Here is a 12259-nt window from a genome sequence, read left to right on the forward strand (position 1 = left end):
GTAGTGGAAACATGACAACCAGGTTGAATATTTGCTTCAGAGATTCCTGAAAAGCCGTGAAATCAGAACTGTCAGCATGACTTTATATTTTCCTTCTCGTAGTGTTAGGTTGCACCGCTGCAGTGCGTTGTTGTCTTTTCCCTCCGAGGGAGGGGAAGCCAGAGCTGGACGGAGCACGGTGTCGTAGTAAAATAGCTGATCCTCTGACTCAGGCTTTCATCCCCTTTCAGCACGTGTCTGCCCTCACAGTTGGGCTCATCATCTTAAATCAAACAGCTCCTCCATCTCAAGTGTTTTCATTGTTTTACCTGCTGGAATAAAATATGGCTGCACGTGTTTCTTTTAAACTGAGTTTTAGTGAGCGCACATATTTCTATTTGACAAACAGACTAAACATAATCCGAAGCATGGACACACGACCCACAGCTCACTCCAGACTTTTCATTTTATTGGCTGTCTGTGGATCCAGTCCAAGCTTTGACATCCAGACCCGAGCTGCATGGAGACGTGAAGTCACAGAAAGCTGCTCTTTCTAAGCTCTCTGCATTGGTGAGATGGGCTTCAACACTTCCTTTGATAAGGAGCTATAAAGACAATAATTACATACTATTTCACAAGTCTGGACAAGCTTCCTACTCTCGTAGTTTGGTAGTAAAATTAACCCTTGTGGGTCGCTTGAATTCACTCCCCTTTCAGGTCCTTAGAGGACAAAAAAGTCCTCTACTAAAAACTGCTTTAAAAACATCACAGATTAATATTTTTCCACTATGTTTCCACTATTAACTTCAATCCTGATCAAAACAACCAAATATGAAATTATTTCATTTATTTGAAACCATTAAATTCCAGTTTGATCACATGATGTCTATCATCAGGACATAAGATCTTGTATCAGAGGGCAATAAGATTTCCTTACATGCATTATATAGAAAATAAATTTATTTTGTTTTTATTTCACATAAAGTGTGGTATGATGTAAATAAAATTAAATTTAAGGTGTCAGAATAATTTAAATAATTACATATTCGGTACATTTGACTAGGTATGAAGTTAACTGTGCCATTAGAAAAAATATGAGTCTGTAATGTTGTCATAGCCGTTTTTGAGAGATAGTTTTAATTAAAACCCCGAAATTATAGTAAATTTCAAATTTTTTCAAGAGAAACACTATTTTAGCAAAAATGATCCAATATGGGGAGATAACCAGAATGAAGGGCAAAAACTGAGAAAAAAATGGAGAAAAAGTCCATACAGGTGAATTAGAGGGTTAAAGACGTGGTCGGTCTGATTCTGGCATCTCTGCAGGGAATCTTCTTTTGTGTCAGAAACACTCCTAATGTAGGTTTGTTTTTTTGACAGCTCAGGTCGGGGGACGTGTCTGGACAACGAACCTCTGAAACAAGACTTCCTGTACCCAACCATGGCCCCGGGGCAGGTGTACGACGCCGACGAGCAGTGCCGCTTCCAGTACGGAACGTCCTCACGCCAGTGCAAGTATGGGGTAAGAAACCAGCATCTTTTACTCAAAGGTCACGCTCACAAGTTCTCTTCACCCCAAACAGACTCTGTGTTTTACATCCAACTTTAGCCACAAACTCTCAAAGACTAAATAAAGATGAATATTAGTTTGAGGTTTGTATATAAAGAAAAACATCCTTTTTGTCCTGCGTGATGGAAAAACTGGGAATTTTTTTCCAATTTGTGATCAAATTATCCAGTCTACCACGTCCATATGATCATAAAAATAATTCTGTGATTAACTTAAAGGGTTTTCATTACTATAATGTGTCTAAAATAAGATTTCTGGAACCTTTTATTCCACTGAAATGTTGCCATAATTATAAAAAGATTTAAATTAAATGCTGCAGGTTGCTGCAGGTTTGTCCACCACATCCCAAAGCCGCCTACATGACTAGATGCACTGAGTTGCTGCCATGTGATTGGCTGAACAGGTGGAACTGATTTAATTTAGTCAATTTCTTTGTACTTCATTTTAAAATGAAAGGGATAAACAGATGAGTGATGTCATTGTTTTTTTTTTGTTTTTTTTTAGGAGTTAGGAAGGAGGTGTCTTTGCACACTCTGCACTTTTCTCAGTTTTAATCTGTAAATTTCCCAAACAAAGAGATGAAGGGCTTAAGTCAACACTCCCCTCATGTGTTTTATTTAGTCTGTAATGATAATGATTCACCTCCCTGCTGAGTAATGAGAAAACCTGCACAGTAAAACAAGCAGCTGAAAGATTACCTGAAGGTCTGATGAGCAGTGATGTGAGATCATTTTGCACTGCATAAATATTTGGGCACATAATGGAAAAAGGGGACAGATTAGTTGAGATCACAGAGTTATTTCATTTCATTGAAAGAAATATCTGACAGCAGATTAGAACAGCCCTGTTATTTTGGCTCCTAAGCTCATAATTGTGGTTTTAGATCAGCATGAAAGACGCACATTTATGAGTGGATCGGGCTCCAGCGCAGATTCAACACGATTAGATTGGAGTTTTTCATCTGCTATCAGATCTATTTCACACGGCCATCTGTGACAGCATCGATGGAAGCACAGAAAAGGATTTAAGCTTTAAAAAAATGGAAGATTCTGCTTTCTGAGGCTAAATCTCCCTCATAAACTACTAAGCTCCTCCACATTTGGATGGATGCTTTCTGAATGTTTTGCAGAAATAAGACAGGAAATTAAACCCTGACATAGTTGTCACTTCCTGTATGCACTCCTCAGTTATCAAACATTGTGCAGGTGTCAAACATGTTGAAGACAGCATGCTTCTGGTTTAGACTAAGATTACAAGATAATTTCCAAGCTTTATTTCTGCCTGAAAATCTGCCCCATGTTCATTTATCATCAGCACCGGATGGAAATTTACCAAAAGACATGATCTGGTTTGGACAGCGATAATAATAGTGAACTTTTATGATTACTGGCAGAACACAAGCCAACTTTTCTCCTCCACTGTTGTGGATATAAGATCCTAACTTGTGAGAATGAGGCCTGAGTGTGTAGCTCCGATGTGCAAGGTAGACAACATTAATAACTTACCCAAAGTCCAAGATCTCCAAGCCTACATAGCATGTCCCTACAGCACATGTTGCATGTCTTTTATGTCAAAATCAGTAGGTGAAGCTGGGGCGGAGGTAGAGGCACCTTTGATATTTGGACTCCTCAGGTGATTCACATGTCATAGGAGGACAGAAACATAATTCTAGACCTGCATGGATCACCAGTGTCACTACACCAACTTAAAGTAAATGTCAAAGAATTTTCCTAAGTCATCCTTTAAAAATACTGGCACGTGGCTGCACATTTCTAGAAGAAATTTTCTCCCTGTGCAAGTAAAACGACTAATGTTATGTAAGCTATGAACCTTATGTTAGCATGAAGCTATGTAGCAAGGCTAATCTAATGCTAATCTAGTTCTATGCTAGCACTAGATTAGTTTTAAGATAATGTGGGAAAACCATGTCATAGTTTTCAGTGAGTGTTTTTAGGGGATACACATCAACTCAGTTGATCAAGATTTTCACATTGGCCCTGACTAAGCTAGCGCTACATGATCCAGTTTCATTTAAACAGGAGGCTAGCAAGGATGCTAGTTGGTTTGATACTTAAGCATTAAAATGTGGAGAAACAGATCCTGGAACCAGTCTGGTTTAGTAGAGGAAGATATAAGAATGAAGAGAAAGGGAGATGTTTCTGACTTTTAGTAAAGAGGAAGGACACAGACCAGGTGGAGACAGACCCCAGAACCAGTATCAGCAGCCCCACGCTTCCCAACATGGAGCTAGCCACACCAGTATCCAGTCTACCACCACCACCAGACAGTAGACCAGACCTGATCCCCTACTACCACACCAGTATCCAGTCTACCACCACCACCAGACAGTAGACCAGACCTGATCCCCTACTACCACACCAGTATCCAGTCTACCACCACCACCAGACAGTAGATCAGACCTGATCCCCTACTACCACACCAGTATCCAGTCTACCACCACCACCAGACAGTAGAGTAGAACTGATCCTCTTACTACCACACCAGCATCCAGTCTACCACCACCACCAGACAGTAGACCAGACCTGATCCCCTACTACCACACCAGTATCCAGTCTACCACCACCACCAGACAGTAGATCAGACCTGATCCCCTACTACCACACCAGTATCCAGTCTACCACCACCACCAGACAGTAGATCAGACCTGATCCCCTACTACCACACCAGTATCCAGCCTACCACCACCACCAGACAGTAGATCAGACCTGATCCCCTACTACCACACCAGTATCCAGTCTACCACCACCACCAGACAGTAGAGTAGAACTGATCCTCTTACTACCACACCAGTATCCAGTCTACCACCACCACCAGACAGTAGATCAGACCTGATCCCCTACTACCACACCAGTATCCAGTCTACCACCACCACCAGACAGTAGATCAGACCTGATCCCCTACTACCACACCAGTATCCAGTCTACCACCACCACCAGACAGTAGATCAGACCTGATCCCCTACTACCACACCAGTATCCAGCCTACCACCACCACCAGACAGTAGATCAGACCTGATCCCCTACTACCAAACCAGTATCCAGTCTACCACCACCACCAGACAGTAGATCAGACCTGATCCCCTACTACCACACCAGTATCCAGTCTACCACCACCACCAGACAGTAGATCAGACCTGATCCCCTACTACCACACCAGTATCCAGTCTACCACCACCACCAGACAGTAGATCAGACCTGATCCCCTACTACCACACCAGTATCCAGTCTACCACCACCACCAGACAGTAGATCAGACCTGATCCCCTACTACCAAACCAGTATCCAGTCTACCACCACCACCAGACAGTAGATCAGACCTGATCCCCTACTACCAAACCAGTATCCAGTCTACCACCACCACCAGACAGTAGATCAGACCTGATCCCCTACTACCACACCAGTATCCAGTCTACCACCACCACCAGACAGTAGATCAGACCTGATCCCCTACTACCACACCAGTATCCAGCCTACCACCACCACCAGACAGTAGATCAGACCTGATCCCCTACTACCACACCAGTATCCAGCCTACCACCACCACCAGACAGTAGATCAGACCTGATCCCCTACTACCACACCAGTATCCAGTCTACCACCACCACCAGACAGTAGATCAGACCTGATCCCCTACTACCACACCAGTATCCAGCCTACCACCACCACCAGACAGTAGACCAGAACTGATCCCCCTACCACATCAGGATCCACATGCTGCCGCCAAAACCACCATCCTACCTTCTATGGACTTTTTCCAGCTTGTTGCTGATCCAGATTATTAATGTAAAGATGTTTTATTTCTCATGTCTCTTTGATGTGAACCACAGTTATCACAGCTTAGAGTTAGAGAGAGGAACACAATAATTTCCATTATTACTAGACCCCCCCCCCCATAAATTCTAACCCTCTACCCCCTCATGTATAAGTCTAGCTGGAGGAGTGGGACACAAAAATGCAGGATGAACAAGGGAGAAAGCTTGCAAACTGAACACAGAGACTAAAACACAGACGACTAACAGAGAGCAGCATGTGAAACTGGGGAGACCATGCTGAGGGACAACAAATGACGAGCAGGTGTGATAATCAGAAACCAAGACTCAGGTGCAACAGGCTCCACAGAATGACCAGGAAGCAAGACAGTACAGAAGACTTAAATTCCTCCAGAACTAAACCAGAAACACAACTAAGTCCCCCACACCAGGATAGATTACCCCCCCCAACCCTAACCCAAAGTAAAATACTGGGGGAGAGGGGGTCTTCTCAAAGTTTATGATGAAAATGGAGTTTGAAAGACACCCTACTGAGCTGATGAGGATTGTTGATGATCGGCTCATTGTCAGTGATACAGAGCAGATTATACAGAAAGCAGCACTAAACACTTTTTCACTGTAGATGAAGTACTTTCTCAGCTTTTTGCCACTTGCATGAAAAGATGAGTAGATTTACTCCCATCTTAAACTCAGGTTACTGTATGCCTTCATCTCTACTTCCCAGCTACTGCTTTTCAATTCCTTATATAAAAATGGAACATTTATTTAGAACTCTGGTGCCTAAAAGGTTCATTTATTGACAGATTTTGTTTTTTTTAAATAGATAAACCTCTATTTCATGACCCAGTTTGAAATACCTGCATTAAGTCAAACAAATAAACATACAACATGACTTTTTTACTATTTAAAAATACTTTACCTAAATATTTTTCTGCCTTTTCCCTTAATCAGCTGGAAATTTGGTTTCTGTGCCATTAACCAACAGAAGTTATATTACTGTCAGACACTTTGAAACTAGTTTTCCTGCCATTTGAAGGCATTTGAAGCTTCCTGTATTATTTACTATAGTTGTTTTCCTCTCTGTTAATGAAGCACCCATCGTGGGGGGTTTCTCTGTCTCTGTGTTGATGAAGATCGGGTTGATTTGAAGCTGCCAGCCACTTCTGGAAAGCCTAATTCAATCACATACTTAGACAATCTACAATCTGTTAGGAAGGCAAACAGAATAAGTCATATCTGAGTGGAACGCTCGCAGACAATATATCTTGTTGTTTTTTGGCATCATTGCCAAACCAGGTTTGGAAGCAGTGATGCAGATCAACACAACAGTAATATTTCACTGACTATGGGCTGCAAAGCCTTCAGGGGGTTCAACTAAATTCAAGATTTTGATGACTGAGGCCTGGGGGTGTCATAGACTTTAAATCACAGCATGAGGCTGTGTCAGAGGTGGGAAAACTCATACAGATGTCAAGAGAGGAAGTCAGGGTCCTTCACAGCCGTAATTTAGCTCCAGTGCTGCATCCCACCTCTCAGCTGGACTGAAAGCCACCAACACACACATGCACACACGCGCTTCCCAAAGCAGAGCAGCGCTGGAAGCTGGAGGTATGAAAAACAAACAACCTTTGATGGCTGTATTAGTGAGCCCCTTCCTGAGTGCCCCTGTGTTTTTATCACCAGCTAACATAAATCCATCAGGCTCACATCCATGTTGGTTGCGGTCCGGGCTGCTGACCTTTTAGCACGGCTCAGATAGTGGACGGAGCAGCAGGGTGGCTGATTGAAAGCAGCTGGCAGAGGGGAGTCTCTGCAACCTGAGAGTGGCAGTTTGCTGCTTATTTAATCCGGACAGGTTCAGGGAGCTGCAGGGCTGTGGCGCATTCACTGACCCCGGGGTCACAATCTATGCGTGGGATCATAACTCTTTTTCATGGGCCTGCTCTTCTGCCGTACAATCGTCCTGTGAAGCCTTTGAAGTTGAGATGTGAGGCAATCCAGTTTGGTTTATTGGGGAATCTAATGCAAGGTTGTGCAGCGCCCTGCTTGGAGCATAAGTTCCAGTTATTCTGTTATTTATTTAACTTCCTTTTCTTTAAGTGATCTGGAAGGATTCTGGACGAGGAGCGATGATGTTTATTCAGACTCAGTAATGCTAAAGATATTTGTCAGGCCAAGTTGACTTTATCTAAGACTTGGGAGGCCTGTTGCTTCCTCCTGATCTCCCCCATGAAACCAGAATGGGATTTCTTGAACTGATGTCACGGTCCCGTGTGGTCCTGAAGTGAATGTGAGCAAACATTAGTCATGCTGTTGATCCAGACGACTCTTCATTTCTCATAAGAGAACATTAAGAGCACCGGATGACCCTTGGAGTGCTGCTCAAGATGCACTCTGATCCAAAGCACATGTCCCGTTGAAGTCAGATGCCTCTCAGCAGTTTTCATGTGGTCTCATCCTCTGATTTGATCTGGAATCATGTAGATTTATGGATGAAATTCCATGTTGTTTGTCTTCTTTTTTATTCGTCTCAGCTCTCAGACAACCAAAGGAAAACCACCAAAAGCCAATGATTAATCATTCTCACTCTTTCTTAACAATCCAACCCCCAATCCTGCTGATTTGATTTATTCTGACCAACTTGCTTTTGCCTTCTTTCCTAGGAAGTGTGTAGAGAGCTCTGGTGCCTTAGTAAAAGCAACCGCTGTGTAACTAACAGTATCCCAGCTGCAGAGGGGACTCTGTGCCAGACGGGTAGCATTGAGAAAGGGGTAAGTCACCAAATCTTTCTCCTACATTTAAACCAATTACCTCAATGTTCAACATTGGAGACTAAAGAAGCATTGCATTATAAGTACATCATTGTATATATGCATGTATCCGTCTGTAGTGTGTAAAAAAACTGCTTCCATCGTCGCTGCTTCAGTCAGTATGCGGCTCATACCAGCTGAATCTGATGATCTGGACTCCTCCCAGTCACCGAGGGGACCATGAACTCTTCTGGAACTATTCCAGATGTGAGTCCATCTGTCCAACAGCTGAAGCTGGTCTGGAAGTGTCTCCTGCAGCAGGACAAAGATCCCAAACACCGCAGAACCAAGGCTGACCTGGTCCAGTCAAAGTCCAGACCTGAACCTGACTGAGATGCTGTGGTGAGACCTTCAGACAGCTGCAAACACCAGTGAGCTGAAGCAACTTTACAGAGAAGATCAGAGCCCAGTTCCTCCACAGCCTCATCCAGAAGAGCATGACTGCAGCCTCCTGCTGCTGGAGGAGCTTCTGCAAGCTGTTTCATGTCCTGTATATAAAACTTACAGCCGAAGGAGGTTGTACTTTCATTTCTTGGTACTTTCATGGGGAATCTGTTCTCTTTCTTAGCAGCTATTTCTGAAATCTTGAGGGAATCGGTAAACTCGTTTTTAATTATTCATAATTGTCTTGTGACAATGAAAAACATCTTTTTAACCTCATCTCAAGAAATCAAATGAGTTTTTCTCAGCAACAATCCATCTAAAACATCCCTATAACAGGTCTAAACATAATAAAAGAAGCATGATGTCTTCATGGAAGGTAACGGCAGACATGCTGCGGTGCTGGAGGTCATGTGGACAGGTCAGAGGCCTGCTGGGAGAACGGCTTCTGGTTGATCCTGATGTAAAATATAGTGGTTCAGGTTTCTTCTGTTTTGCTGCACCTGGACTTGGCTGTGATGGTAAACCCTGGATTATACCAGTAAAGAAAGCTCCTGTAAAATATGAAGATCTTTAAGGTCATATTCAAACAGAAATAAACCCAGTTAGCACAAAAAGAAGGAGATAAGCATTACAGAGGTGGGCTTGGGTCCAGGAACCTGGGTTCAATTCCCTACGCCCCTAAACAAGGCCCTTAACCCCTGACTGCTCCCCAGCCTCCAGAATCTGGTCTGGCAGCTCACTGCTCCTAGTAGCTAGGATGGGTTAAATGCAGAGAAAGAGTTTCCCAGGTGGGATTAATAAAGTATGATAAAAGGAAATAAAAATATATGTGTTATTCTTGGTTGGACTGGTCACCTTTACCAGGTAGAACTTCTAAAGATGGTCCTTCTGTTGACTGAGCAACACAGCTGAACAAAAGTAGGCCACAATCCTCTGAAATATTCTCCCGTTGGTGTTCAGTCTGGTGGATTGGATGATTTTACTCTCCCACAGTAAGAAGAAAAACAACATATTTTTACATTTTTTACACATTTTCACAGTCAAGGACCTCAGTAGTGTAGAAGATCCTTCTTTAGCCACAACCTCCTCCTCATGGTGGTCACCAGTCTGGACACATTTAGCTGTTGGACGGCATCCCATTCCTCATGATTTTATTAATCATTTTTTAACTATGTATTTTTACCGTTTTGGGGTGTGTATGTGTGTGGGGTGTGCAGTAGGCGAGGGGTGGGACTATGTGTGGAAAACGTGTATAGCCTGTTCATTTAGACTGAGTGATATGGAGTTTCTGCTGTTTTGAGAAGGTATTCATTAGCACAGCATCGAGTCCAAGACTAATTTCCTACAGGGACAATAAAGTTTGTCAAAATGCAACATAAAGTATTGTATCATTAACACACTGCAACGCAAAGTAAAGTAACATAAAGTACTGCATCATATCGTATGGTACCGTATCCTACCGTATGGTATCGTAACGTATGGTATCGTAACGTATGGTATCGTAACGTATGGTATCGTAACGTATGGTATCGTAACGTATGGTATCGTACCGTATGGTATCGTAACGTATGGTATCGTAACGTATGGTATCGTACCGTATGGTATCGTAACGTATGGTATCGTACCGTATGGTATCGTACCGTATGGTATCGTAACGTATGGTATCGTAACGTATGGTATCGTACCGTATGGTATCGTAACGTATGGTATCGTAACGTATGGTATCGTACCGTATGGTATCGTAACGTATGGTATCATACCGTATGGTATCGCACCGTACCGTATGGTATCGCACCGTACCGTATGTTATCTTATTGCATTCTCTTGTATCGTATCATCTCGTATTGCACGGTACGGTACATTGTACCATAACACGTTGTATCATATTGTGTGGTGTTGTATAATAGTTTGTTGGTCACTCGTTCGGCACATCATAGCTGACCTACTTTTAGGTTGAGGTCTGGACTAAAACAGCCCATTTCATCCTCCTCAAACCTAAGTTCTGGAGGTTCTTTGTGGTGATCTTGACTCTGGAGAAGAGAGTATCCTTCTAGAGGATGGAGTTAAGTCCCACATTCTGGAAATATGGGATTACACCTGGCTCCAGAATCTCATACCATTATTTCTATCAGTCAGGTATCAATCAAGTCATTACAGGTCATTACAGAGAATCACCATCCTTACAAGTTCTACCTCATTGTAGTGGTGAGTAATCAAGCTTTCCAACGTGTATAATATACCAGCTGGTACTAGTAAAGGTAAAGTCCACAGTTTATGTAATTTAGATGACAGATGATTATTACATACAGAACAGAGAACTTTGATCTTGTTCTCAAGGTGGCAAAAACAAGAGAAAATTTACATTTGTTCTGGTTCTTTCATTCTTCACAAGAAGCTTCACCTGTGAGGGGGCGGGGCCATGTACGTGTCATGTGTTTATACATGTTCATACTGCCGCTCCGCCTCAACCAGCTCTATATTAAAACTGTCAAACGTTGTTGAATTTGAATGTTGTAATTGGACGCCACATGAAAAGAACGTTCAGCTCGAAGTAGAAAAGCAGGGCTGCGAGAACAAGCTGACGTCAATTTGTTCCTGCTGAAAGTTCTCTGTTCTCATGGAGGATGTAACGGCCTTTAGACGCAGACGTGATGTCAGTGCTGTCTCCTGTGTGCTGCAGTCAGCCTCAACCAGTGACGTGAATCCCACTGTGGGAAGGGTAAATATTCCCTGAGTGCAGTAGCTACCACACACACACATGCAAGCTTGAGGTCATCATCCCTCTGTTGATGCCAGCCAGGTTAGAGGAGACAGTTTTAACATGGATTAAAGCAGCCATTGTCACCGGATGGTCCGAGGTCTAAAAGAGAAGAATAGGAGAGTGTCACGAGCTGTCACCCGTCATTACCATTAGCTCAGTGGAGCCTTTGAGGACCGGGGCCCACGTACAGGGTCCTGGACAACACAGGGGGCCCCAGGTTGAGCCTGGTGGGCTTTGGAACAGCTTTTGGAGCAGCTTTAGGACAGGCGGAGGCGTACTCTGTCTGCCCCTGCCGGGGGCAGCTTCAAAGGAATATGAATGTCAGCCATTTCTCACCCAGCGTGTAATGGAGAGGGGCCCTTCCAGCAGGAGCAGGGGGAGACGGCGAAGGCGGAGGGTGCAAACAGAGCTGGGAGAGACGCAGGAAGTCACCAGTTGAGAAGAGATCTTGTATTTTTACTGTGATGTAAAGTATACTCCCAGGTTTCCCTCCATCCTTCTCTCCTCTGCTAATCTTGTTTGGAGAGGGTTTCAGCTCATGAATGAGTGAGTCAGACAAAGAGGACTGTCCTCACCTTGACTGTCCCAGTCTCTCTCTGGGTTATTAACCTACTGACACAGTTGGAGAGACAAAGGGCCGTCTCTGATCCCCTCCTCCCTCTGGAACGCTGACCAGCTTAACTGCAGGCTTGAAATAGGCAAGACAGTTTATTAGTACAGCACATTTCATGTACAGGACAATTCAAAGTGCTTTACATAAAAAAAGACATTACAGATATTTAAAATAGTAAAAGGCATCAACACATAACCACAATAAAATAATAAATTACATTAAAATGATTAAAAGCAAGATAAGTTAAAAAAAGCTAACATGCAGATTTCATGTATAGTCGCATGAGAAAAGAAATGTTTTTAACCTGGATTTAAAAATGTCTACATTTGGTGAAATGAAATACTCCTGAAAC

The 12259-nt window shown here is 43.2% G+C and overlaps 1 protein-coding gene across 4 annotated transcripts in view; it reads left to right on the forward strand.

Annotated features, from left to right (window-relative positions):
* The window catches only part of adamts6 (ADAM metallopeptidase with thrombospondin type 1 motif, 6), a 76591-nt gene that overhangs the window by 22973 nt on the left and 41359 nt on the right, over positions 1 to 12259 (forward strand). For 3 of the 4 annotated variants that reach the window (XR_006008536.1, XM_041970775.1, XM_041970776.1), the window contains exons 11-12: positions 1360 to 1501; positions 8003 to 8110. Coding sequence is in view for 2 of the 4 variants with exons in the window: in XM_041970775.1 (XP_041826709.1) it covers positions 1360 to 1501; positions 8003 to 8110 (250 nt within the window). In the remaining 2 variants the exon portion in view is untranslated. The remainder of the gene's footprint in view (positions 1 to 1359; positions 1502 to 8002; positions 8111 to 12259) is intronic. The other variant, XR_006008537.1, reaches the window with a different exon arrangement.

This window comes from Melanotaenia boesemani, chromosome 19 (genome assembly GCF_017639745.1).
Source record: "Melanotaenia boesemani isolate fMelBoe1 chromosome 19, fMelBoe1.pri, whole genome shotgun sequence".
Taxonomy (NCBI): domain Eukaryota; kingdom Metazoa; phylum Chordata; class Actinopteri; order Atheriniformes; family Melanotaeniidae; genus Melanotaenia; species Melanotaenia boesemani.